This window comes from Tinamus guttatus, unplaced genomic scaffold (genome assembly GCF_059628265.1).
Source record: "Tinamus guttatus ecotype Peru unplaced genomic scaffold, ASM5962826v1 Tinamus_guttatus_pri_ptg000038l, whole genome shotgun sequence".
NCBI classification, from domain to species: domain Eukaryota; kingdom Metazoa; phylum Chordata; class Aves; order Tinamiformes; family Tinamidae; genus Tinamus; species Tinamus guttatus.
In genome coordinates this window covers 938,680-966,303 of record NW_028288572.1, presented here as the reverse complement: position 1 = coordinate 966,303, position 27,624 = coordinate 938,680, and the positions used below count along the sequence as shown (strand labels likewise).

At 38.1% G+C, this 27,624-nt stretch overlaps 1 protein-coding gene across 1 annotated transcript in view; it reads right to left on the bottom strand.

Moving 5' to 3' along the window:
* The window catches only part of TRAPPC9 (trafficking protein particle complex subunit 9), a 359,903-nt gene that overhangs the window by 206,331 nt on the left and 125,948 nt on the right, over positions 1 to 27,624 (bottom strand). Inside the window, exon 19 of the mRNA XM_010225586.2 lies at positions 24,232 to 24,342. Within this exon, the coding sequence (XP_010223888.2) occupies positions 24,232 to 24,342 (111 nt within the window). The remainder of the gene's footprint in view (positions 1 to 24,231; positions 24,343 to 27,624) is intronic.

Sequence of the window (27,624 nt, the reverse complement as noted above, 5' to 3'; positions counted from 1 at the left end):
CGAGTTCTTGTGTACCTGGGATCAAAAGTAAACGAGCCCATGCGCTTGAAGGCAGTACTGAGAGCAGCAAGAAGTGATACAGAAGACAAAAACCAGGGCTTGTTTTGGTGAGCATGAATTTAGGGCAAGTAGCAGAGACAAAAATCAACTGTCTAATGTCACCATGTACTTGAAAATATCATTGTACAGGAGTCAGGCCTGCCCAGACACTCAGATAATGCCAGATAAAAGACAAAAAATTCTCTTTCGCAATTACAGATGACTCTTCCCAGAAAAGGACACCTAACATTAAACTACAAAAGAGAATACAAGAAAGAAGTTGATTTGAACATGCATATTATAGCCTAGGAGACAAAAAAATATGGAGTACTCACATAAGACTAGTCCTTGTTGATTTATAGTCTAGACTTAGACATGGTTTAAGCATTTCAACCAAGATAAAAGCTTGGGTATCTGGAATTATTGCTTGCTAAACCCTTTTATTGGCTCACACATTGCTCCATTGGTGGGTTTCAAGACATTCTCTTCTTTCATACGGAGGTCGTGATCCTGAATATCCATAATTAAAGTCCCATCCTACCGAAGTCATTGGACATTCAGAAGGAGTTTAGTGGGCTTAAACAAGCTGAGTGCGAACACCTTGAAACAGGCTAAGTGTGTAGCAACACTTTTCCTCAGAAGACTGAGGGGGAAAGGAAAGGAGATAGCTGTAATGTTCTTCCCATGCCAGATATCAACTGGGCATATAACTGCTGGGCATGGCAGTGCTTTTGTGTGACGAGATGGCGTAAATGTTGCTCAGGATTAACCCAAAATACATTATTAAGAAGCATTTTGGAGCATTATTTATACAATACAGCATAGCCCATTACAGAGACCTAAGGCTATTTTCAAGAACACCTCAGCGACTTAAGACAAACTTCATTTTCTAAGGTTATTCTGGTACTTACAAGCCTGAATTTCAGTGAAAAAAAAATCAGCAAAACTTCAGCTCCCCATTTTCAAACATGACACATACGCTCTGCTATCTTAAAATTAATGCATCCTAAGCTTTGATCATTCACCTCAGAATGAATCATCTTAGCAATTTTCCCTTTACATATTTGCTTTATATGTCCTCTCCCATGAATAATACAGAATACAGAATGTAATACAAAGATATCAGTGAAAATTAAATTCAGGAGAGGAAACGTAACAAAATGATTACATTCATCCCTGGGTCCAAAGCAACAAGATCAAATAAAGAAGCTAAAAAGGCAAACTTAAAATAGTAATAAGTATCACCATAAACACCAAAAAATATCTAATGGTTTGAAAGTGCATAGAAGGTATTTGCAAAAAAAAAAAAAAAAAAAAAAAAAAAAAAAAAAAAAGGAACTGTTTCAGCTCTAAAAAGGAACTGCTCTCTCCCTGTTCTCCAGCTCTGTCCCACGGTGGGGTTTCTTGTCAGAGTGCTTCATCTCTCAAGCTTCTGAGAAAAGAAGTATCTAAGCTACAGGACGTGCCCATCACCACAAGCAGTAGCAAAACAACTCACAAAAACAGCACAAAGGAAAACTATACTTACTAAAGACAAAAATGCATCAAAAGCAAGCCATGTACAAAGAGATCAGAGTACTATTTCCATAACTAGTTTTTATTTGTAGAAAAATACCTGAAAATCTAGCTAACTATTTTATGAAATTCCAAGTCAATATCAAGAAAAAAAATTGAAAGAATTTTCAAATATTTTACACATCAGTTTATCTCAAGGGTAATTCTTAATAGTGAATATATTGAAATTTAGGAGATGAATTTAGGAATGATTGCAACATCTTTTTTCTGGTTTACATTATCGACTTGTACTTCAAATTTTAGAGTATTTTTAAGACAGGGATTGGTTTTGCCTGAAACTGTATAGTCAGAAATGAAAAACCATTAAAAACAAGAAAACATATAGATCCTTCGTACAAACTATAGCCGTTCTTCATAAAAAAAACCTACACAGCCAGGTCAAGGCAGCCACATACCACATCCCAAAAGACATAAGTATATGCCTGTATTGACTCAATAAGTCAGCACAAGGATTAAAAGGATGAATCTCAGCTTTTAAGTGCAAAATAAAATTCAGATTTCAGATAGCTACTGAGCTATGACCACTGCTCTTTAGTATTCAGGTTGTAAACAGCTCATTGGCTTCTCAAAGTCAAAAAAAAAAAAATCAGTGACACAAATATACTCGCAAACGGTCTAAAAATTACTGTAAGCTACTTATCTACAAGGTCAGAAAGCAGCAGATGCTCCAAATTGCAGAAAATAGAGACTTTACAAAGACTTCCTAATGAAGGATATATTATTGACAAGAGTGATGGTGTTGCCACTAGTTCACTGCTATTCTATTCAGTTCTGAAGACATTAGCTGACGCTGAGTTATATTCAAACAAGTTTAATAGGCTTTAGTTGGAAGAGGAATGTTGAGCATCCAGGACTGATGTTGCTCAAACTGCATCCATGTGCCTATTCCAAAGGTTTCTCTCCACCTCCTTGTCAGTCTTCAATGCGTATGGTCTTTCTGTTAATGTAATTTCCTCTTTCTATGGAGCTTGAGAACTGCCTCAGTGAAAACCAACACAACCTTAATATACCACAGCCTTTATTCCAATGGACTTCATGCTTCTAAGAGTTGAAAAACACAATGGAAATAGTGGCAATGTCTGCAGTTTATACTGCATCCACAATACTTTTATTTTCTGGATGTGGCAGGTATGCATTTGGTAGATTATTGTGTTTACCATAAATTGGATAAATTTGTAGTTCATGAAAACCAGTCTATCAAGACCTTCAATAAGCATGTTTTGAAAGCTAGTAGGGTGATTCACAGATAGGCCAGTGCAGCAGTTTTAGTGATCCTGGCTAGGATCACTTAAATTCAGTTTATCTGGCTTGCAAACATGAAGGACTAAGTCAACCCTCCTGGGCCTTGGACCTGTGTTTAAGGGGTCTTGATACGTCAACTCTGATATTTAAAACATTCTCGTACCCCATCCATCCATGCTTCTTTTTTTTTTCTGACTTTTCTTTTTTCTTTTTTTTTTTTTAAAAAAAGTACAGTGTTTTCTCTGGGTACAGAGAAAACAGAGAAAATGCGTACAGAAAATATTTGACTACTTCAGTAGGAAGTTATGGGCAGAAACAAAGCCACAAGAAATACTGAATCCTGTCAAAGGTGGTAAGTGCTTCTGATTACCCTTTCCTGCATTCCCTGGGCTCAGCATGTCATTAAATAGCAATGCTCTCTTTTAAAAATAGATTTACCACCTTGGTGTCCTGAGGTTCTTTCATGTTTTCAGCCAAAGCTATGCACAAGAAAGACTATTTTCCTCAGTAAGTATATTTGATTTTCAGTCCCAACATCACTGGTTAGATTAGCTAAGTTCAGGCAATAGGTCCTAAAATTGATAACACTAAAACAGATTTTTTTTTTTTAATCTCTATTTTTATCTCTTGAACTAGATGAATGAGAGAAATCAGGAAAAGTTTTAAGAAAGATGTAGGAAAATAAATGAGGTGCATTTGGGTGCAAGAAGGACAATACATGCAAACATTAATGCACATCAAAAGAAATTAGGTCTTATCGTCTGCATATTAACAAAACACTTTCGGCATATTTTGGTATAGGAAGTGTCTACAGGATTGCTTAATACTGCCTGCTCAAAACACATGCTTTCTCAATACTGATTAAGATATTGAATCACGTAAAATAACTGACCACATATTAAAAGTAAGAGATGTCAGACATTCACAGACGTGGGTGGAAATCTTACCATTAATATTGAAAAGAACAACTATACTTCCAAAGAAATCTTTTTCTTGAAGTAATAGGGATAAATGGCTTCAGTTCTCTAATTAGGGACAGCAGGAAAGCTGAACTGATATACTGTTAATCCAGGCTGAGAAAACAACACTTTCTACAGGATGTCAAGTTTCCATTTGCTTTTTGTCTTCAGTAGAAAATTCATCAAACATCAGATTAGGTTAATGCAATGCTATCAGGAGTCAGGACAGAAAAATAACGAAACACAATATTGTGCCTGAGTTTAAGCTGTAGCATCCCACTGTCAAATTTTAAAATACCGCCCAACTCCAGCAAATTACCACTGGGAAATATGTTTTGGTACTTCCTTTATATAAAATAACTTATATATAAACTAAGCAAAACATGGCCAGAATTCTGTAATGCTTCCTGCAAGTCAAGATGTTCTTCTAAATTGGATACTTCTTTCTTAAAACTTCTGTCTTAAAACTACTCTGAAAGAACAGAAGGGCGAAAAACCTATCCGAAGTTTATTCCGGAACATCATGCCCCTAATAGTTCCAGATTCTGGATTACGTTTTCTAATAAATAAGTATAAAGTAATGTGGGGAAAAAATCAATTAATAACAAATAAAATACTCTCAAGCACTAAAGAGGATGAAAATCATAGAACAAAACAAGGATGAGGGCACAGAGTGCACCCTCAGCAAGTTTGCAGATGATACCAAACTGGGAGGAGTGGTCGACACTCCCGAGCACTGAGCTGCCATTCAGAGAGACCTAGACAGGATGGAGAGTTGGGCAGTTGGGCAGAGAGGAACCTCATGAGGTTCAACAAGGACGGGGTCCTGCACCTGGGGAAAAATAACCCCAGGCACCAGGACAGATTAGGGGCTGACCTGCTGGAAAGTAGGTCTGTGGACAGGGATTTGGGAGTCCTAGTTGACAACAAGTTATCCATGAGTCAGCAATGTGCCCTCGTGGCCAAGAAGGCCAATGGGATCCTGGCCTGCATCAGGAGGAGTGTTGCCAGCAGGTCGAGGGAGGTGATCTTGATCTTGCTCCTCTCCTCCACTCTGGGGAGGCCGCACCTGGAGTATTGGGTGCAGTTCTGGGCTTCCCAGGACAAGAGGGACATGGAGCTTCTAGAGAGGGTCCAGCGCAGAGTGACCAAGATGATTAAGGGACTGGATCATATGTTGTATGAGGAAAGACTAAGCGAGCTGGGCCTGTTCAGTCTAGAGAAGAGAAGACTGAGGAGATTTGATCAACATGTTCAAGTACCTGAAGGGTGATTGTAGGGAGGATGGGGCCAGGCTCTTCTCTGTGGTGGCCAGTGACAGGACAAGGGTAATGGGTGTAAGTCGAAACCCAGGAAGTTCCACCTCCATGTGAGGAAGAACTTCTTTACTGTGAGGGTGACACAGCCCCCTGGAACAGGCTGCCCAGAGAGGTTGTGGAGTCTCCTTCTCTGGAGATCTTCAAACCCACTTGGATGCCACCCTGTGCTCTAGGTGTCCCTGCTGGAGCAGGACGGTTGGACTAGGTGATCTCTAAAGGTCCCTTCCAACCTTAAGCATTCTGTGAAAACATTTAAAAGACTGATCTAAATAAATCAATATTTACGTCATCTGCCAAAGCACCAGCATTCCCATTCACCAGGTTAATTTGTGAGGAGTTTGGCTGATTATATTTTAACATTCAGCTACTCGAAGTATTGTTTGCATAGTTAGCTCTAAAAACACATTTAAAGGATGAAAGAGAAATGTAGCCAAGAACTTGTGGGATAATCAGCTCATTATCTCTGCTCGCACAAAACCTAAAATTTGTGTCGTTCGTTTACTGTGTGTTGTTGCTTCAATTTATTTTGCAAAAGTAAATTAATAGTAAGAAATCTCCAAACTTCCTGTTACCCTCAACACCTACACACAATTGCAGAATTTTATATATGACCACCTAACGCACTTGCAAGTTCTGCAGGGAGATGCAGTAACATATTCCAGGCCAACACTTGAGTCCAAGTCACTGGACTCGGCTGACAGACAGTCTGCAGAAAGCAGCACTTTAGGACAAACAGAAAACATGAAGACAAGTGTAGCCTTATGCAGGTATGTTAAATCATCACGATAATGGTGGCATGGCATTTTGCTAACGGCTTTTTCATTGCTGTGGTGTTTAAGGTTGACTCGACAAGATCCTGCACTACCAAACCACACTTTTTGCACAGTAAGACGTGAACAGGAACCTGGGTTCTAGTGGGGACCTCCTGAAGTGCTAAGCTGGGTCCCAGAAGGAGGACGATGCTTTGGAGAGGCACAGGTACAACTAAGCAGAAGACACCACCAGCATCACTGAGCTTCAGCCAGCTGAAGAATTTGCTCTAACAGTAAAACTTCTTCATCTCTCTTTTCATTAGAGAAGACCAGCAGGAAGTTAGCACATCTGAGCTCAGCGTCACTCATCTTCTGGCAGCATGCCAAAGCCCTGAGAGTTATGACTCAACCGAGCCTTTCCTGAGCTGGGGTTCAGAGACGACTTCCTGCTGGACTCAGGAAAAAAAAAAAAAGAAGAAAAAACGCTTTGATTATCCCCTCTGCTTTCTGATTGTCATGCAACGGTGCCCCGTTCGCTGCTGATGACACACTGAGATGAACTCGAAATAAGATATTCAGTATGTGACATCCATTCGTTCTTCATTAATATGAGTGTACTTCAACAGCCATCTCTCTACGACCGGAACTACAAAGCTCATTATTCTTATGTTCCCTTCTGGAGACCTAAGCACATAACCGACTCTAGCGACAGGAAAACAGCACCAACAACCACTTCAGTGGCAGAGACTCTTAAAATCAATCAGAGTTGTACTTTGCCTCTTCTATGTTTTCATAACGAAGACTCCGTGAAATTCAAGTCTCAAGCGGTCGCCTTCAAAATGCTCCACGACAGAACAGCAGCATATCTGGAATGATTTTATTATGTAAATGAACTGCAATTTCTGAAAAACATCAAATGGCTGTAAATACTTTAAAGAATTGAAGACTTCCTTAGTTCTTTAGCTCTTTTTGTTTCCATGAATTTCATCTTCTTTCACCATTCTCCATTCAGAACACTTCAAAGACTGTTTATAAGGACGCCTTTTCTTTAGGGTCTTTAAGCACAATAATTTAAGCACAATAATAAAGCTAATATGGATCTTTATTTTCTTTCTACAACTTCTAATTCTTGCATTTTCTTTGCACCAGCTAACAACACAAAAAAAAAAGATTAGTGATCTGTAATAAAACTCACTTTTACAATCAGGCCATAACTGACTCACAACCATTTAATTCTGAATTGATTTTTTTTCTTTTTTAATCATACGCAACATGGAACCGAGTCCTTGCCCTCTAAAGACAAAGCTGACAACAAATAGAAATTTGCAGAGCAGCACAGTCAAGACTATCATGTCCTCTGCTCAATACCCTACGTAGGAGCGAACCTCTCCTTGCCTTGACAGATGCAATTCAAAGTGGGGTATGGTGTGAAATCAAAATATTGGAACTGTCAAATATAATCTCTCTTCTGGCACACCATGCAAAATTGAAGCTTTATTTTATGGGCAAGAAAGTTGTTTTATTGCTTGAGCAGACCAAGGCCTGGAAGATGAATCAGACTTGCCCTGAGGAACGTATCATCTACAATGAGAGTGAAAACAAACCGCATGCACTAGACGAGTGGGATTCTCTGTGTCAGACGGAAATCTGCAGCTGGAAGAAAACATGTTTACTATTGAGAATTAGGTATTGGAGACGTGATGGGCCTAATTCTTCTCCTTATTGAGCTACTAAACATAGGTTATGAAAGCAAGCTTTTTTTAAAAAAAAAAAAAAAAACCTTTCTATTTATATTCCAAGGTTCATTCTAGCAAATGTCTAATTTCTGGTAGCCAACTCCAGGTCACTAGTCTCCACTTCTAATCCTATCACCTGACCTAGCCGAAGTGCTGCCTTGTCATAGCACCACAGCTCCTCGAATGGTCTCCCTGGGGTCCTCCCTATCTCTTAGCTTCTGGCCATGCACATACTTGAATCCTAAGTCAGGAGCTCTGATTTTCTGAGCTACAAGCCCCGCACTTCTGGACACGCCTGTAAATTAGACACTTATTTAATATCCACTTTTTAATGGGCTCCAAATTTGGTTTTAATCCAAATTGAAGAGATTGCCCATTATTCACTTGCAAGTAGCAGGCAGCTCTACATCCTTTTCCCTTAACTGGATGGTGCAAAAGCAGTTTATTGATTGCAAGACTCCAATATTGCTTGTCAGAGACCAATTGCTTGGTTTCTGAAAATATATTACTTTCTGAATATATATTTCTCATAGTTTATGCAACTTATTTATTAGCATATTCAGCATATTATCCAGAATCTCTGAGAATCATTACGTTTGCTTTAAACACTACCAGAACAACATTCAACCGGCTCAGAACTTGTCACACTGATTTCCAAACTGGAGTAAGCAAAATCATAAAAAATGACCATGAAACACATGTATAACAGTAAATGATGAAATGTTGTTAAAAAATTTGAAAATGGCAACAGAACTACTGTCATATCATGTACTATTGAAAATCCTCTAATGGAATAGCAACACCATTATTTCTGTACAACTGTATTAGTACATTTAAATATGAATGTGTCTTTTATATATGAACCGAACTCAAAAAACAATGAATTCCCAAGTGATGAGCACTCAGCATAACTGCAGACTCAAAAACACATTTGTTATTTTTCTCAAGTAAGGCATTTTCAAGTGCTGGATTGTGATTATGCACTTCTACACCCCATTAAAACTGTTGGTAATAGATATGGAGTGACACTCTCCGTGCACAACGTGCAACCCGCAGCCAACACGGAGCCTGCAAGACATCGCTATCACTGATAGGCTTCCCAGGTACCTACCAGAAGTCTAAATCAAAGCTAGACATGCTTCGATTTTCTTCAGAGAAGGTCTGTTAACAGAAGACTTAAACTTTTTGTCAAGATTCAGCGCCTGTTGCCTGTTCTTAAGAATTCTGCCAAAGCAATTTCCTATCAGCTACAGCTTGATATAGGATATTGGACTAAACCAGCATTTAGTCCAACCTAGTGCGGTCATTTGTGCGGGACACACGGAGGAGGCACCAAGGCTGAAGCTTTCACCAAAACAGAGTACGGAGATTTGGGCTGCAGAACCCCTTCCTCTTCAGACTTGCTAAAATTTGTCTTTCAACAATATTTAGGCAGCAAAGAAAAAGTTAAAAAAAAAAAAGAGTTAAAATCCAATGGAGCTTTCATGCCAGAGAATCATAGAACCATTACGGTTGGAAAAGATCTTCAAGATCATCAAATCCAACCATAAAGATTTCAGACATCGATCACAAGCAGTGCAGTCTATGAAAAACTACAAATCTATTCACAACTATTGAATTAACCTTTTAATTATAAACTTGTACTTCTTTCTTAAATATCAGATACTGTTAAAATTGCAAGTGCACAAGTGGCTTCTGACTGTCCAAAGTTCCTCCAACATTCCCCCAATAAAGCATAGGCAAACTGCCAGAGAACAACGAAGAAATACTTCAGTGGACTGCTTTGAAACCTACAGCTATGACTGCATATAAATCATTTACAGAAGAGTGAGGAAGAAATCTCTGACACAGATTAGGTCTGAACAGAATGGAATAAAGAGAAACGCACCAAGAGAAAACACAGATGCCGATACCAATTTTGAGAAATTGTGATCATGATGGGAACTTCCCGTTAGACACTTAAGATAGCAACCTGTCTTTGCTAGTTTAAAGCAGATCCATGAGTAAGATGGAGAGAACAGAATGAAAACAAGGAAATCTCCTACTTTTCTGGATCAAGCCAGAAAGATGAGCTAAACTTCATTTCCATCAACAAATCGATCAAAAACATCTTTAGAAGTGATATAGGAGAACAGCTAGAAAAAAATATATATGTATTATATTAGAATTATTTTTTATCTTTTAAAAGGCAAAAACTTCCCCAAACCTATCAACCAAAACAATATACTTTTAAAAGAAAGATTTGACAAATAAGGGGCAAAAAAGCATCAGACTACACCTCAGAAGGACTGAAACTATTTGGCACCTTCAATTCCTGGAACATCATTTCAGGTCAAGGCAGGACTTTCAGTAGCTTCTTATAAATCCGCTCATCAGCCTGCTCAGTTGGGTGCTCTGTAGGGCTGCTCTTGTTAATCCTACTCATCATCCAGGATCCCAGCACTTCAGAAGTGGAGATAAATGCTTGGACTTCTAATGTGCCTCTTCAGAGCCGTGAGAGCAGAGGGCTCACAGTGCGTGATGGGGTTATGTCTGAGTGACCTCAGCCCTTGAGAGAATGAGTGCACTTAACCCGAGGACTCCATGCTTGCCCAAGTTACCCTATTCCTAAAGACATTATAATAGATTATCTCAGGTGGAGATTAAAAAAAAAATCAGAATTCCTTTAAAAAAGAAAATATTGAAATGCAGGGAGCATTCGGTCAAACTCCTTCCCACTGAGAAATTTTAGGAACACTACTTTGAATCGAATAAGTTATCCCATAGGCAGAAGAAAAAATAAAGTCTCTTTCATGTGGATTTGCATTCTTCCCCCCCCCGTCAAAGATTTCCTTTTTCCATGTTCCTTGTGAAGCAATCAACAAACTCCTTGGGGCAAAATGAAACACATATTTAGTGAATTCTGCCTGTCCTACCCCAAAAAGGGGCAATATTTTTTTTCTTTGCCCCAGTCATTGGTGATTTTGATAGAACATTTAAGAATTAAATCTATCTTTGAGACTTCCTTTCCTTGATTTCCTAGTGAACACAAAACTTAAGAGTGACAGATGACAAAAAACAATTGCATAAGCCTTGTTTCCTTTGAAAACCAGGTTTGATGAAGACAGATTTGAAAGGTCAGACACAGTACTAATCCTGTCCATAACAGCTAGAGTCCAGATTGCGCTTGTTAAAGTAAAACCACAGTGTTTCTATCACATGCATGGCTTCACAGCGCACAAAGTTAATTTCGTTTTGCAGAATTTACATCAACTTTTATAAAAGAATCACATTTAAGTCAGAGCTATGTCTTGAGTCTCGTTTTCTGTCAGTCGGTAATGTATTTTGGTGGTGCTCAGGGTCATGAATTGTCTTCCCATCACTTGAGCCTCTTCAGTCTGTCTCTCAAGGGCAGTAATCTACTGCCCATCAAGGGAGAGCTCTCTTAGGTGGTCTGCCACTACTACCAGGTCTGTCACCTGGCAAGAAAAAGCCCTCAAACTAATTTTGGTTGATCCAAGATGTACTTAGGAATCTGCAGGTACCTACAGTATCTCTTGGCATCATATACTGCATGCACAAATACAAAACTGCATGGGCAAACCCCAACCTTAGCGGGTGTTTGTAATAGACGTATAGACCACCAAATGGAAATCAGAGAGGAGAAATTCCATCGAGGGGCTAAAGAAAGACCAGACCCAAAACAGTGAGCTTGCAACAATGCTATTTCAATTCAAATGTGCAAGTAACGCTGTATTCTGACATTTCTCTGTATTTTATTAGCCAATGCACACAGCACTACCCACATTCAATTGCACGTCTCATTTTTACTGTATGCCAGGTTAGACACTTTTCCATCAAAAGCAGTGAAAACACTTACCCAAGCTTCAAATCAACCAAAGAAACAGTAAACAGGGCAAGTTGGGGCTATCTTGGAGGGAGCGCACAAAGCGACCTCAGCAAGTCCCTGATAGTCCTTCCTATGTACAACCCAAGTCATCGCAGATCTCGAGAGACCTGCTTTTAGCAGGGTTTCTTAACGCTGCTGACAGACTACTGTAAGTATATACTGACTACATGACTCTATATGCAGCTGCAGGTTGATCCAATGCAGCTGTAGGGAAGAAAGTCCATACCTACTTTCTTCCTCCTTACTGGCTGGAATGGCTGACAAGTAGCCAAGACCTCCAAATTATGAGTATTCCTGTGTTTAAATAATAATTAAAAAAGGAAATAAATTATAGCTTTCGAATAAAACTGGAGCACTTTGAACAAAAGCAACTGATAAGACAAATATTTAGTTCAGTAAAATTAGGTGGAGTAATAAGCATTTAACGGTATTTCTGTTGGAAACACAGTTAATCAGCTCAGGGCTAAATACAGGTATTGCATATCAAAGAAAATTTACCATTAAGAGCATGCAAATTTGTGTTTTCTTTAGAAAATATTTGCAACTCTACTTAAAAAAAAAGGAACTACAATCAAGTAAATGAATGTTCTACCTGCTTCTGAAGATGCTACAGCTTTTAATTATTTGCTACCGGGCAATTTCACAATGTGCCATAAGACAACACTATATATTCAGTGTAAAATGAATCTTTTTTTTTTAGAATCACAAATTAAGAATAAAACACTAGCCCGTGAGAAGACTTTATACACACTGACAGCTTTTGCAGGCCTTAAAACAAAACCAGAATAGTGTCTGGGTCCGAGCAATGCTACTGTTACAACAGCTGCTAGCACCAAACCAGCCCATTTCTCCATTAATTACACTGATTTCAGGAGCCAACTATTCTCCCTGCAGGTGACTATCTAAATCAATAATGAAAAACTGCAATTTATACTTCATAGTTATTTAAAAGGATAAACAAACAGAAAAGGAAACTAGGTTTATCCACGAGAGAGAGAAAGGGAATCAATGATCCCATACAGTCCATCAGTTCGTGTAAGTGCATATACATCTAGAGGTAATTAGAGCCATGCTGGGAAGTTTTATTGCTCCCAATAAGGTTCCAATTTAACACATTTCTGTTTCATTACGGTTAAATTCTAGGGTTTTAAGAAAGCAGTTCTAGATGATTTACATGCTCTCAGTTTTAAGTGCAGTGATCTGTCATTGCTATTGTACAGCCCCACAGACATCTTTCAGAAGTTATGTATTTAGAGAAGATTCATCAACTAAGTTACCAAGATGATAAAACTGAAATGAATTTTAAAATCATACCTTTCCTATTCTTCTCCATGAGTTCTCTTTCTGTCTTCCATTTGGTCAGAAATCTAATTCTGTTCACATCTTCATTTTGCTTATGGTAAATATTTAGGTTTGGGGTCCCAAAAAGTTGTATTTGTGAATATTTCTGATAAAGCAGTCAAAAAATTGGTCTTAAATGAACCTCCTGAGGACTTAAACCACACATTTAAACCATTTTAATTCAATAGATAAACTTTACCACCACTCCAAACAAACTCATGTTTGCTGCAGCTTTTTAGATAATGCCTGGACATGAGCTTCCACAAATCTGCTTTGAGTCACTCATAGAAGGGATCTGTATGGTTCTTCACCTCCTAAAAATCCTTCCCCTTCCACCCAGGCTGCAAGATCACCTGGTTATGTTCACACCTCACACTTCCAAAGAACTCTGCAGATTGAGATTGACCCTATTTCTCATAATTGGGTTTTATTTTGGAATCCCTCATTTTCTTATTTTCTGGGACAATCCACAAGCCTTTGCCTGAAGCAGGTGTAGGATGAAACAGTGTTTTACAAAGAGGAAAACAGAGAGCTCATAATTCAGTACATGTATATGATATTCTACCACAGTTCTGAAAATCATTTTTATGGCTGCTCTTAGAATACTGGAGTTAATGTGTGCGACTTATTGGACACACTCTGTATTCCTCAGTGACAGATCTGAAAAGACATTCACTGCTACAAGGTAAATTAATGTTTCTTCTTTATGATAATATAACATTATTCTTTGATTTTTTTTTTGCAATTTTTGCAGGAGCAGGTATGAGTCCTAATGAGCACTGGCTGTCAGGGAACACCGACACATGCACAGGGGAAAAAACAGACCACTGTCAATGAGCTCACACACAAAATGATATTAAATTGCCGGGTGGCATAGAGGAGAGAGAGCACAAAAATAAACAGCAAGTGGTCAACACAGCAGAAAAGTCAACACAAGAGGAAAAACTCACCGGTAGGTGTGCAGAATTACTTTTATACAGCAAATGTATGTAATTTGCTACATAAAATTTAGGCTTTAATGCCTCGAAAGCTTGAGAAATTATAGCAGCAGGAAAATACCGTTTTCTTCCCTGCATATTTAATTGCAGATTTCTAACAAGGCTCTGGCATTTCCATAATTGACTGTAGGAAGGAACCAGTAGTCTATAATTTTCCAAGCGACTGTACATGATCATTTCCATTCCAGAGACCTATTACTGATGCATTTGAAGTAAAAAATTCTGGAAATGTTCAAGTTGTTCTTCCTCCACCCCAACTCTGGGTACCACTGCAAACCTCGCATCCTCCCAGGCACGTCCTCGATGCTCAGAGGCTGCCATGGCATTTAAACTATATGGAAAACCACAAAAGTGCAGGTGGCCTCTTGGCTCCTTCTGCTTACAACTCGGGCTCTCCAGCCTTCAATCGCATCATGCACCTCTTTTACAATGTGCTTAAGCATGGGGATAAAAGAAAAAAAGAACATGCAGGAAAGATATTTTTAATTTCAACTATCTGCTGAATTAAATGCCTGAAGTATCAAAAAAAAAAAAGAGCAAAAAAAAAAAAAAAGGACCATATACACCTTGTATATTTTGTTCGTGAGCAGACACTCCAGGCAAACAATGTAAAAACAGGCAGAAAGATCAACAGCACGGCAGGAATCGCAGGACCAAATAAGACAGAGAGGAGGTTTCTGTAGTTGGGCAGAAAAACTGTGTTCAGGGCGACAAAACTCCAATTTCATATCATGCAAAGCTCTGTTATCTTTCCCTTTAAAATACATTAAAGTCAGACTTATTGTAAACAAGATATAAATCCTCTCAGAATCGGATCGGATCTGATTAGCATAAGTGCTGTCCTCTATCTTGTCCTCCAAGGAAAAAGTTTAAGGAGGAGAAATAAAAGTACTGAAAGTTGAAGTCAATTTTCCTGAGCTTTCCATGTAGTTTTATATTGAAAAATGAGGTTTCTGGACAAAGTTATCCCTCATAGAAAAGCATGAAATGTCCCCATCCTTGATCAGGTACCCAATTCCTGATGTTTGTTTTTTTCCAAAAAGAATCCTTTTGGAATTTCTGAACTTTTGCAGAAGATTTCTATCTGCAAGTATGAATGAGTCCTTGTAAATTCATCCTGATGGAGCATGGAAAGATAATTACAACATTCTAAAAAGAAATCGTAGTGGACTTATTCCTGGACTTCAAAGCAAATAAACAGGGTCATCCCTAGCCACTCCCAAGGTTTCTTCCATGAAAAGTTTTAAGTGTCTTTCTCTTTTTGATATATCTGTAAAGAAGACGGTCAGAGGACCCGGAGCACCTTTGGTCGAGCTCTGCCTATGGGCTTCTAGCACATACTTACCACTCACTGATAATCCAATTTATCACTGAGAAGTTGGGGTAACCCATCTCTTCTCTTCCCCTAAAAGCATGGCTGAATGTACTTCTTTAGGGCTACATTTAGTTCCTTAGCATAGTTGCAATCACAATTCACGAGTCCTTCCACCCTGCCCCAAGTGCTTGACTGCCACCATGACCATATCTCCTATAACTTTTCGTCTTTTCTTCTCATTTCTTCAACCATGAAACAGATACCCAAGACAGTACATCAAGGCCGTAACTGCCATCCTGATCCTGAAAGGCCTAACTGAGCAATTAAAGTGATCCAACCAAAAGTAGATAACCATGAGATTAAAAGAGTAGTCCTTGAAAATCCTCCAAAACACCTACAGGAAATCAGACGATGATCTCCTCAGCCTACCTCTAACTTTTTAATGCATCCTGCTGGAGCACCACGTGCCAGGTAACAGCATTAGTACCAACAAAGCACCTTCCCTTCCCCCTCCTCACCATGCAATCTTCCCTGTATCACAGTCTTGCTTCCCATTAGCTTTCAGCTCTTCAGGACATGTATAATTTCCTTGAGTATCTTCTGGCAGTAATAGCAGTGATAAACAGTATGACTTGTGTCTTAATGATGTCACCTTTGGTAATAATAAACTGCAGCAGCATGGATGAACCAACTCATGGTTCATCATGGTTTGAGAGCAACAGAGTATTTTCCCTCATACTGTTTGAACACAAAAGTAGCTAATATTTTAGTTACCACTGAAGGTCACAACTTAGATTTTCCTTATCAAGCACTGAAGAGTGAAACGTAGACTTGTGTCACCAATTAGCCTCTGGAAACCATCCTCTCACCCAGAGCCATCCTGCCACGTTGCTTCCTTTCGGACATGCAACTTAAACAGGGGGGAGGGCAGGAGTTAAAAATAGCAGCAGAAATATATATTTTTTTAAAAAAGCCAATTAGTAGGAATTGCCACAATAACCTTTGTCAGGATAAATTTAAGGTATAAGGTTCAGCAACAGTTCCTATGGCAACCAGTGGGACTTGCAAGGTGCCATTAATGAGAAATGCAGGATCTGTCACATGAGAAGCTGGGTGCCACGGTGCCCTCACAGTCCATTTAAGACCCACTGGTTTCTCCCCTGCCTCCTTTTTCAAAGTGGAAAGTAAACTGCTACACAAATATCATTAATAAACATATTCTTCTAATTTTGTGTTCTCTTACGACCTTCTTTCTTCTGTCACTGAACTGTTAAGACCTCAGTGTAAGCTTTATTTAAATTACTCTTTTCTTGTGAGGTTACTCCTTCATGCAGTTTGTTCAGGTCAAACTGAATCTTTATATAGCAGAGGACCCCTACCATAAGGAATTTATTTAAGAGCTCAGAAATGGCTCCAAATTATGAGTACTACTGCATTTGATCACCTTTATCAATCCCAAGCAGGCACTTTCTCTCATCTTAAAGACTGCAAATTAAATACTAAAACATTTCATCTCCTAAACTTAACAACCTCAAGGGAACAAAGGACAAAACTCAGATCACTGGCAGCTCACAATTCAAATATAGGTTAAGTGTGGTCCCTGCAACAGCTCAGCCAAGGTATTACCAGGTGTTAGATCTCCTTGAAGCTCTTAGAGCTCTGCCAAATTCATGGAACCTGCACAACTAATTAACACCACAAAAGATACATCTGACAATAAAGCTAAGCTGATGGAAGCAACTTTGGGTAATCTGTAGATATATATTTTTATGTTGCACTGATGTCTAGTTCATCTTGAGCTGGAAAAAAAAAGGGGCAAAGAATAAACACAGCAGGAGAAACATAGATGCTAAATTGTTATTGCTGAAATAATGTAAAGAGAGAAAGATTTCCTCCTGCAAACAGTGACTCAACAGCAACTTTCCAAAACCAGGTCCTGGAGACTTAGATGGGAAAGAGGAAAAATGATTAGGTGTATTACACGTTGCTATCTGTAAATCTCAGAGGATGCTATAGGATTAATGCTCTCACACCAGGAAAGCAGACAGCAAAGTAAAATTACTAGCATACATTGTTGGAATACAATATGGAATTACATATTTTGTAGGAATAAAAAAGATCAAATAAATAATAGGCATAGAAACTATGACCCATATTGATTTTCAAATTAAGACCAACATAAAACTAAGACTCTACTTTATAAGACACTCTAAGTGTCCTAGAGTGAAATTCGATTTTGAAAAGAATTTTGACTCCCAACTTGCAGAGAGTAAAATCTTTCCAAAGTAAGAACCTAAGCCACCGAAGAATGTTTTTATACTTTAGTCAAAGTCACATGATGACTTTTATTAACATTGAAATATTTTAATTATAAACTTTAAAGAAAGTATTTGAAAAATGCAGGCACAAGTTCCCTTTTGCCAAGCTTTAAGCATGCATCTAGACAGAAAACAAAGTTGGATGGGATGCAACCAGTTTCCATCTGTCAAAAAACAGCCCTTCTGAGGACTGGCAGACCACACTACACCGACGGTTTCATTTCAGAACTGTCTGGTTATTCTTTGAAAACCCAAAGCCAAGACAAGATCCTTCATTTTTATTGCACCTGCATTTTTATTGCAGGGAAACAGATTGGAGGCAGAGTGTGTTTGCATAACCTGAGCACAAACACTGTTTTCTGGATTAAAAGCAGGCCAAGTTAGCAAGGGTAAGATTCACCCTCGGGACAACACCAGCCATTTCAGGGCCAGGGGAGCAGGGCTGCTATTATATTTATGCAGGGTAAATAATACATTGCATTCAAATTTAGCAGAGTATCATATAGATTTTTTTTTTTTTTTTTTTTTTTTTTTTTTTTGTAATTTGGAACCTACAAATCAGGATATTATTCCCAGGACATTTTGTCTGGGATCCTGCTTAGCACAGCAGCTCTAGGGAATGATAAGAAAATAGAGATTCCACTTCAAACACATTTTGAATGGAACCTTTATGACTTTTAAATGAGAGTATAATAATAAAGAGGCTTTATATGCTACAGCATTTACGTAACATCTTTCAAGCTCCTCTTTTGGGTCACTGTTGTTTCAGCTTTTGTTTCCAGCTAATGAAGGAAGACAGCAACGCACGTCAAGACTGCACAATAAATGCAAACTAGTGAAGCACCAGTTTTAAATGGCTGTTCTCCCTCGAAGGAAAAGCCCATAAAACAGCTATTTTAATTATGCCCTTGATCATCTCAAATAAATTAACAGGAATCCTGCATTTTTTTTTTCAATTTCAGGAAATCCACATCTTTTTACAGGGGATCGGAGAGTAGCCTGGAAGCCAAATCATCGCAGTGTCAGGGTGTTACTTCAATAAATCCTTTGGCCATTAAAGCAGACTCAACTGGCACCCATTCCAGGCAATCCTCTTTCATCCTATTAATGCCATCCCCACGCCACCAAAGCCTCAAAACACACCAAGTGTTCCTAAATACAGAGAGCTATAGGCCAAATTAATCTATTTGTCCACAGATACCCATAAATTCAGCTCTGCCTGGGGCTGTCCCTATACTTGCCTGCTCACTGTGCTACTAGCAGTGTGAACAACCATGTCCCAAAAGGCATCGACCACTGTCTTCCCTGGTAAAGACGCTGGTCGACTGGGTAAAAAGCCTCAGCTCACTCGAGAATTTCAACCTATACCCTACAAGGCTTCTGCATATGCAGGCACCCTCCCCTCTGCATTTCCAGATGAGTGCAGAAGGCATCAGACTGGTGCAAACCAGTTCATACGGGCCCATATCCAGCACAGAAACACCAACGCAATCCAGCTGGTTCGGGGAAGAACGAGCAATTTTATTGCGAGGTCTTTGAATCACACAATAGTTTAGGTTGGAAGGGACCATTCCAAGCCTCAGAGCAGGTCCTTCCAAATACCGCCAAGCATGGAAACTCCACAATCTCTCTGGGCAATCCATCCCAGTACTATTTGTCCCCTCTCTTTATTTTCCTGACATCTTCTCAAGTCCTACTTGTTTCCTCATGGCTCACCCACAAGCATCCTGTGATCAACCATCATGCCTTCACTTCTTACCACAGAAGCATGTCCTTTCCATGGAAGACATTTCTCAAGTTCTCTTAATTACAAATCAGTCTTAAAAACTGAGTTTTTCTTTACTCAAACAATTTGCCACACTATCCTTTCTGCAGATCTTCTCAGTACTCTCTCCAATTTTTCCAAATATCTGAAATAGATACAAACCATAATAGGACCATACAAACCAGAACAGGACCATAATATTGTTCAGACAGATGCTATATGCATTAACTTTCCCTACCCTACTGAACACTTCCTTCCCAATTTCTTTGCTGAAAATGAATTATTCACACCAAATTATGTGGCATATTTAAAGAGTGATTTGTCTATTAGTATTAAAAGAAGGCAAGCTTTACAAAACTGATGTATTTAACAAGTGTGAGGCAAAACAAAAATATTACCATGGAAGCATTATAAGTGATTTTCACGTTTTCCTTAACACAACCTTCAGTATTCTTTAAATTTCCTTTGAAAAAACTGCCAGCTCGCCATGGATTGCACAGGAAGACCCAGGGAAACTGCTGTGAAATTCTCTTTTTCTTTGATGGCAACGCACATGCCAATCACAGCAGCTATGTCTTAAAACACAAACTATAAGTTCAACGTAAGGAAGACATCATTAATCTCTCATACAGACAACTTGCTCTATCATAAACACGAGCACAAATTAAACATAATCTTAGCAGCTAAGAGAACTACCCATCATGATTTACTTATACACGGGCAATAAATCCATTGAGGGGACTTACTGATGATTTAGGAAAGGGCAGAATATTTACATTTTCGCACACTTCAGCAGGTGCCAAAATGGCATATTTCGAAATGCTTTAAATAGGTATGTGCATTGGTGACTAGCACTGCAGAAACTGCAGGATGCAGTATTTCAATGCAGCTGAAAGATTTTTCTTGCTGAATACAAACACTGATTATTTAATATACATTTATTGCTAACAATTGAAAAAAAGATAGCAAGTATTTAACACTAATCATGCAACCAGTTTCCAGTGTAATGACATTCCTACAAATTCAACATTTAGCCAATTAAGTCTAATAAGATATTCACAGATTTTATAGCTCGATTAATCAATGTATTTAAATACATTAATTAAGCAGTAGTCAATGACACTCTTTAAAAATACACTTCTAAGAACTTTCAACATAATCTTTCAACACAATCACACTAAGAGATAATAAGGAAAATAATTTGTTGTTTCTTAAACTAATTATCTTAACTGTCATCAGGATTTAAAAAGGAAAAAAGAATATTCTAAAATAATTGAAGCCAATGCAACAAAAGTTTACTTATCAAAACTGAGAAAGATACCTATTTAATTTAAAAGTAATGGGTAACTTTTTATGGTGGATATGGATAAGAAAGCTCATTCATTCAGCTCAATAACTGTCCTAATAGGCAGGAACTAGATACCCAGCAGCAAGCTGAGCTGGAATTTTTTCTTGGAATAACTTCTGAACGCTCTTGGTACTCTAGGATTTCTTTAGTGTACAGGTCACCCGGAGTTTTCAGAACTTAGCAATTTTGCTCCTCCGTCATTTGAACTAACAGTCAATGGATCTTATCACTTGTGATGGCTTTTACCAGTGAGACACCCATCCAGGAGCTTCAGAAATAATTACCTTTACCTTTTGAAACACAAATCTCCATAAACTTGAAACTCAATCCAGCATACAGTGGGAAAGACGGCTTCTCTAGGGGATGACACCCACTAGACGTCTTCTGCCATGAGAGATACCATTTGACCCTTTTATTCCTAGTCTGTTCTTATGGCCTATTTGCTCTTCATGTCTTCACTGCTCACTCCAATCCTATTCCCTAAGCTTCAATCCTTGAAGTCCTCACCCCAAACCCAAAAGAGTTCAATCTCTAACCTCTAGACTTCCTATATGTACAGCCATCAGCTGTGGAGCCTTTGTTCATCCTAGGCACCTGCACGACTTTCCCAACTTGGTCGTGTTGGACCACAAAGACAGACAAGAGGATCAATCTGCTCAGACCTCTACCTTGGAAACTTGGTAACTCCTCAATGGTTGGGATGCCCAAGTGCCAGATGTGCTCCACACGCAATGTCAATGCAAAGGCAGCGCAGGGCACGCTGTACAAAATGAGATATCCTGGGGCATATAATGAGATAACGTCTATTACCATAAATTATGAAGTGATTTACGCATAAATGAGGGTTGTCATGAAATTTAATTTTAATGGTTTGATAATCAAGAAACACAATAATTACCGTATCTAACTTCTACAATAAATTAAACACACTGCTACTGGCAAGGCACTTCTTATTTTAACATACATAACCCAACTGCCTGCCAGAGCTGCCTCCTATATTCTGCCATTTGGAAGCATTCAGTTAAATGCCACGTTGCTGTGAGGAACGAGATCAGCTGTATTCATAGCATTTCAACAGGCCAACAACGTACAGCCGTAAGGCAGCTTCATCAGTGCACAGTTACTTCATGATAGCTTTGCACGTGGCAGGCTCCCTTGGTCCAAAACCCAGGTGAAGACTGAGCTTTCCAGCACTAAATTCAAGAGAATTTAGTTCAACCACATAGATTAAAAGCATATAGATACCACATATGTTGTATGTCACAAATATTTTAATTAACTGAAGATTCTGCAGGCATCTCAGTTTCACTCTCATTTTCACTAGGGAGAACTTCTCTAGAATAAGTTACCTGGCAGCTTTTTGCCAAGACATAGACTGTCGTACAACGAATTTCAGATGGAGCGGGACATAGAGGAATATTTCAAATCATATAGAAACGGAAAAAAGCGAGCATCACTGACATGTAATATCCTGGGATAGAGAAAAATGAAAGGCTGCTCCTGTGCATTCACAGAAAATATAACAGTAAAAGACAGAATGAGTGAGCCAAGAAATAAGCAAAGCACATGGTCCCTACAAATCTATATCCTAAAATATAAGAAGCATGCATCCTCTCAGAAACTCCACTTCATACAAAAATTGGAGAACAGTCACACAGATTGGAGAATCACACACACTAAATATTCTTAATAAATGCACTAAAAATTTGCAGCAAGTTTTAAACGTAAGGCTTTTTAAAAGCTAAAACAATAATCTTTCCCAGCCAACAGAACAATCTTACTGTACAAAAATATTTTTAGATGGTATTTTAAGGCACTAAAAGATGGCACTTTCTCTTAGTAGTATCTAAATACCATTTTTTCACCTTGCGGAAGGATCACGAAAAGATTTCCCGAGTTGTTCTTTTCCATAGGATTAACAAAAACCCATTGCTAGAGGATCTGCTAACTTTAAGGCCCAGTTTGTGCTCTATCTAAAGTTCTCTAGCAGATGGATAAGAACAAAAATTAAGTCTTTTAAGCAATACTACGGACATACACAGGGTTAAATGAATAGCTTAGCATTCAAGCAACAAAAAAAGAAATGAGTGCAGCGATCAGAAAACCTAGGGCAATATCTAAACGAGAATAAAAAGTATTTCACAGTAAGATTAAAATCATTATCCTTAAAAGGTTCAAATACTTTCACCATTTGCACAATCCTCATTGACAAATGACCGTTTCAAAGACTTTATTGGAAAGGTTTATATCCATTACAACATAATGATTTAAGGATATTTAAACTTCAGGTATTAAACCCCCAGAAAAATGAAAGCAATTCAGTCAAGGAGATGCAAAGTAACATTATAACATTTTTTTGCAGCATTATTTCTATTTATTATCTATCATTGTGAGAACTGAAATTATGATTATACCACAGACCTTAAGCAAATACACAATGTTAAAAAACAACGGGAAATAGCAAGGCATAGGAGTAAAATTATACCTATTGTATGGATAAGAATATGCACATTGTGGTGAGTATTTAGTTTGCTTAAAACAAAACAAACAAACAAAAAAAAACTAATGCTTTCTAAATAAAGAGGAAAAGCTAAAAACACTCTATTTTAGCAATATTTTTTGCCCAGCCTCCATTTGTGTGTATGCAATACCAAAGTCACTAGCAGCAAAGAATACTGCAGCTTTACTAATGTTGTGAGATATTCTATATTATCTTTCTGCCCAACTGCATGTCCTGTAGATGACATGTAGATAGATCTACATCATGTAGATGACCTTAACAACAGAAATGAGAGGGTGAACGTAGCAAAAACTCCCTCTTTCAATCCAAAGCTCTGCTGCATGATGTGGGACCGCAGCTCAGCTCTCACAGAACACAAATGAGCTCTGCTGATGCTCCATGACCAACCTGAAACGTTTCCTTTTTCTCTGTTTCACCTTTTCAGGACAAAAATGGCAACTCTAAAATGTCACAGTTGTCTGAGGGAGATGAACCAAGCAACACTATTCCTAGCTACAGCCAATGGCAGAAACTCAGGAAAGAAAATCTATCATGGCAAATGATTCTTAAGTATCTTACGCTGCAGTCAGCTACAAAATGGCCTTTATATCACCCTGGTAGCCAACATAAGTAATGGCCTACTTAACCCAGACATTTTTTCTACAGAAATTACCACTGTTTTTTCCTTCAATTCTAGTTTTCTTCCCTTCAGCTCTCTTTTTATATAATGGATGGAATGGCTGGGATGTCTGCAGAGAAAAGACTCACTCTAGTTGTGAAAGGGTGATAGTTGGATGCGTTCAGGCTGTAGCATCATGACAACTGTTTTGAGAATGCATGAAAATGGTATTAAAACACTCCATGAAATTACTAGCCATGTTAATGCTACATCCCTTTGTTTATCTCACAACTATATTACAGATTGTTATTTTGAGTATTAATAGATTCATAGCCAAAATAAAGTCTATTGAGAATTTGCTCAGAAATCAATTGTTACTTTAAATAAAACTATTACATTTTTTTATATGCAAAAAATGTTAAAAAAGAAAAGTATATTCGCAAGAACATGAATAGGGTACAAGTAAAGAAGAAACAGAGTCACAAAGAGGGCCCTTTTAATACTGAAAGCACTCACCGCTGACACTCCCCCGCGTGCAGAATTAAATCTTCGTTGTTCTTAGCACTAATGGTCAACTCGTGCTCTGTGGAATTGAAGACATCAAGAAGTAGGTGGCATTGTCGGGTGCTGCTCAGAGAAGAAAAAAAAAAAAAAAAGGGTATTACAGCTTCAACCATGCACCACAGAATATTTAGATTATATATGTGTGCATTTCAGAATATATATTTGCTTTATCCATATATACACATATTCATACATACATATTTTACATGCTGATTATTCAACTCTTCTATTAATTTCCTGGAAACTGTATTTCTTTTTTTTTTTTCTTCCCCTAAATGAAACTAGACATATGTAGCCAAAGGAAAAAAAAGATCTCAAATTAGAATTATGACCTGCACAAGCCACAAAGCTTATGGTCACTTAAATGTATTCTCACACTGCAGCTTCCAATCCACTTCTTTTAAAAGAAGAGCCATTTTTTTTTTCATTTTGAGCCTTCACATTAGATGCTATTGCTTCAAATTAACTTACCACCACCTTTTTAAGGAACAAAGTTACAATCAAAATTTAAATCCTTGCCCAGCAAAGGAACATATGAATATACCAACCATACACAGGAACGTATCAACTGCATTTCTGATAGTCTTGCGAACTAACGCTGATGAAGCTCCAAAAAAGAAATACTATGGGGAATTTTGTTTAGTTAGTTTTTCTCCTTGCAGAACTAACCACCAACTGCAGCATTTAATGAAGATTATAATTTAATATGAAAGAAAACGAAAGAAAGAAAGAAAGAAACGGTATCAGACATTGTTAGGCCAGATACAACCGTACAGTTGTGACAACGCTTTATCAGGCTGCTCCAAAAGTCAAAGTTGATTAATAATGGAGAAAAATCCCATGTTTCCGAAGCATTGCTAACCATTTAGGTTTAACTCTCAGAATGACTTTGAAGTTGAAATACACGAAGACCAAACTCAACTGGCTTGAAGCAAGCAACTTGTGGCCGTGAAGTGAGGCACAAGGTAGACTTTCTGTTGTACAAGGATTGCAGACCACAGCAGCACATGCAATTGCTATAGAATCTATAAGCAAGGGAAGGAGCTTGTAGGGTACGTCAGGAGGAGCGCCCATCACAGCACGGTTGGGAGGCAAGATCAGGAGGAAACCACAAGTGCCCCAAAAGGAAGGAGAAGAATCCCATTTGCAAGGTGAGCATCATCAGAGCTGTCCTACAACTGCAGTGTGCAGCTCTAGGATGCTCTAAAGGATTACATCTATCTAGACTATATTTTAGGAGTAAAAACTAAATTAAAACGCTGATCTGAGGTGTTACTTAGCTTTCAGGCACCTATAGGAATTTCCAAGGTGAAGAGTCTCAGTGGAAGCTTACATAAGCTGGGCCCTAGAAGTCTGCACACTTGGGTCGCTCCTTGCCCTTCAGTTCCACTGTGCTCAAAAGTAAACACAACACACAAAATAGCCCTGATTTCAGGTTTCTTCATGCATTTCACAAAAGCTAAGCCTCAAGAGAAATAACCAAATACACAAACAAGCACTCCTCTCCCTAGGTCCTGAAATTTTTCACCACAGCAGAATTTTTCATCAGCAAGTGAAATTTACAGTGAATTCATCATGGGATTAAAATTCTCCTAAATTTGCCAGAATGAAAACAAATGAAAGATGCAAGTGTTTAATTACCCAGGCCTACTGCTCACAAAATCCCATGAAAGTAAATGGAACCACTCAATTTAAGTGAGTTTGAAAGAAGGTAGAAATATCTCGGAGCACTATGACGAACTATTAAACTTTTTAAGAGTTATATGCAAGAAACTTCATAATACACATATTACATAAAGAGAATATATTATATACAAAATAGGTATATTTTATATTTTTATAAATATAAGTATAAATATAAATATAAATATAAATCTATTCTCTCTTAAAGAAAGAGAAGAGCAAAAGGGGATGCAGAGGCTATTTTTGTATTTGCAGGGGGTTCATTCTTTTCAAAAGACCATTGAGCACAGAGAAGAATGCGCAAAGCAAACATGCCAAAATTCATGAACTTAGAAGAAATGAAGAGTCAAGAGCTCTTAGTGGGAATTTCCTGCCTTAACAACAACAACAATAAAAGAAAAAAAAAAAGGAAAAATAAAATCCCAAAAAATGGAAGGGCATTACTCAGGTTAGTAGCTAACCTGTTACCAGGAATGAATGCAAATGAGAGAAAAGGCAGCCTGGTTTCCAGCTCAGCACTGGGAGAATGGGACAAGACCTGTAAGGACACCACAGACCTCTCTCTCTCCAATAGTAATAGCAGCGGTTTAGTAGTAGGGGTAGTCATAGCTTAGATGTGCAAGTGAAATTTCTGGTGGAGAGCACGTTTACAAAACATACAGAATATATGTACCTTTTTTTAATATATCCCATAGTTACTTTCCATATTGGAAATGGCATCCAAGTAAGGAAAAGAAGATGAAGTATAAGCTCTGGCAAGCTAGATGTAATAAACCCATTATAAATTAATAAAAGAAAAAAAACAAAATCTAGCAAGCCTTCAAAGAGCAATTTGCTAAAGATCTGAAAACTAGCAAGATTTTTTTTTTCTTTTAACATGTACCTATTAGAAAGGTTGTGGAGAACTGGTGAGGTCAAGCTATGAAAATTACCAAGGAAAACCATTAAGTGACAAGAAAGCCACAGGTGAACTTACAGAAGTCTTCTGCAAGCAGTGAATTAAAGGACCTGCTGCAAAGGGTCAGGAAATTAGATTTTAGAGCCAACACATGTTCATGCATGAGTTCTATAAAAAAATTTAAACATGAATTTACTGTATTCCTACATGCAGTCAAGTCAGTAATCTGCTCCTTAAATTGACAGCAGAAGTAGAGAAATTTGAGAAATTTCAAATGCTTCATTATTGTTTTAAGATTTTTAAGGCCATTGAAAAAATAATTTGGACCATGAACTCTGGCCTTCATACCAAATAAAAATGCATATAAGCTAATAAATATTTTTAAATACCCAAAAGAATAAATGGATCTAAAGGTGATTAAATTACTGACCATAGTGGTCTACCAAAATTCTTGGCTCAGACCTGGAAGCAAGAGAGATTATCCTAATCTTACCACATTTCTTCTTTTTTTAAAACTATCTCCCTACCTTCCTACTTTTTCAAAAAAATTAAAGTATAATTACATGGAAATTTTTCAAAAAATCAAAAATTAATCAAAAAAGTTCAAAAAAAAATTAAATCTGAGTCTTCCAGAGAAGATGAGACAAAAAATACACAAATACAGAACAAAAATCTCAGTTTCTGTACCGCCACATGCCTATTTTTCCCCCATACATCCAGCTTCCTCACACGTCCATCAGCTGCAGCTTTATGTCCTTGGTTGG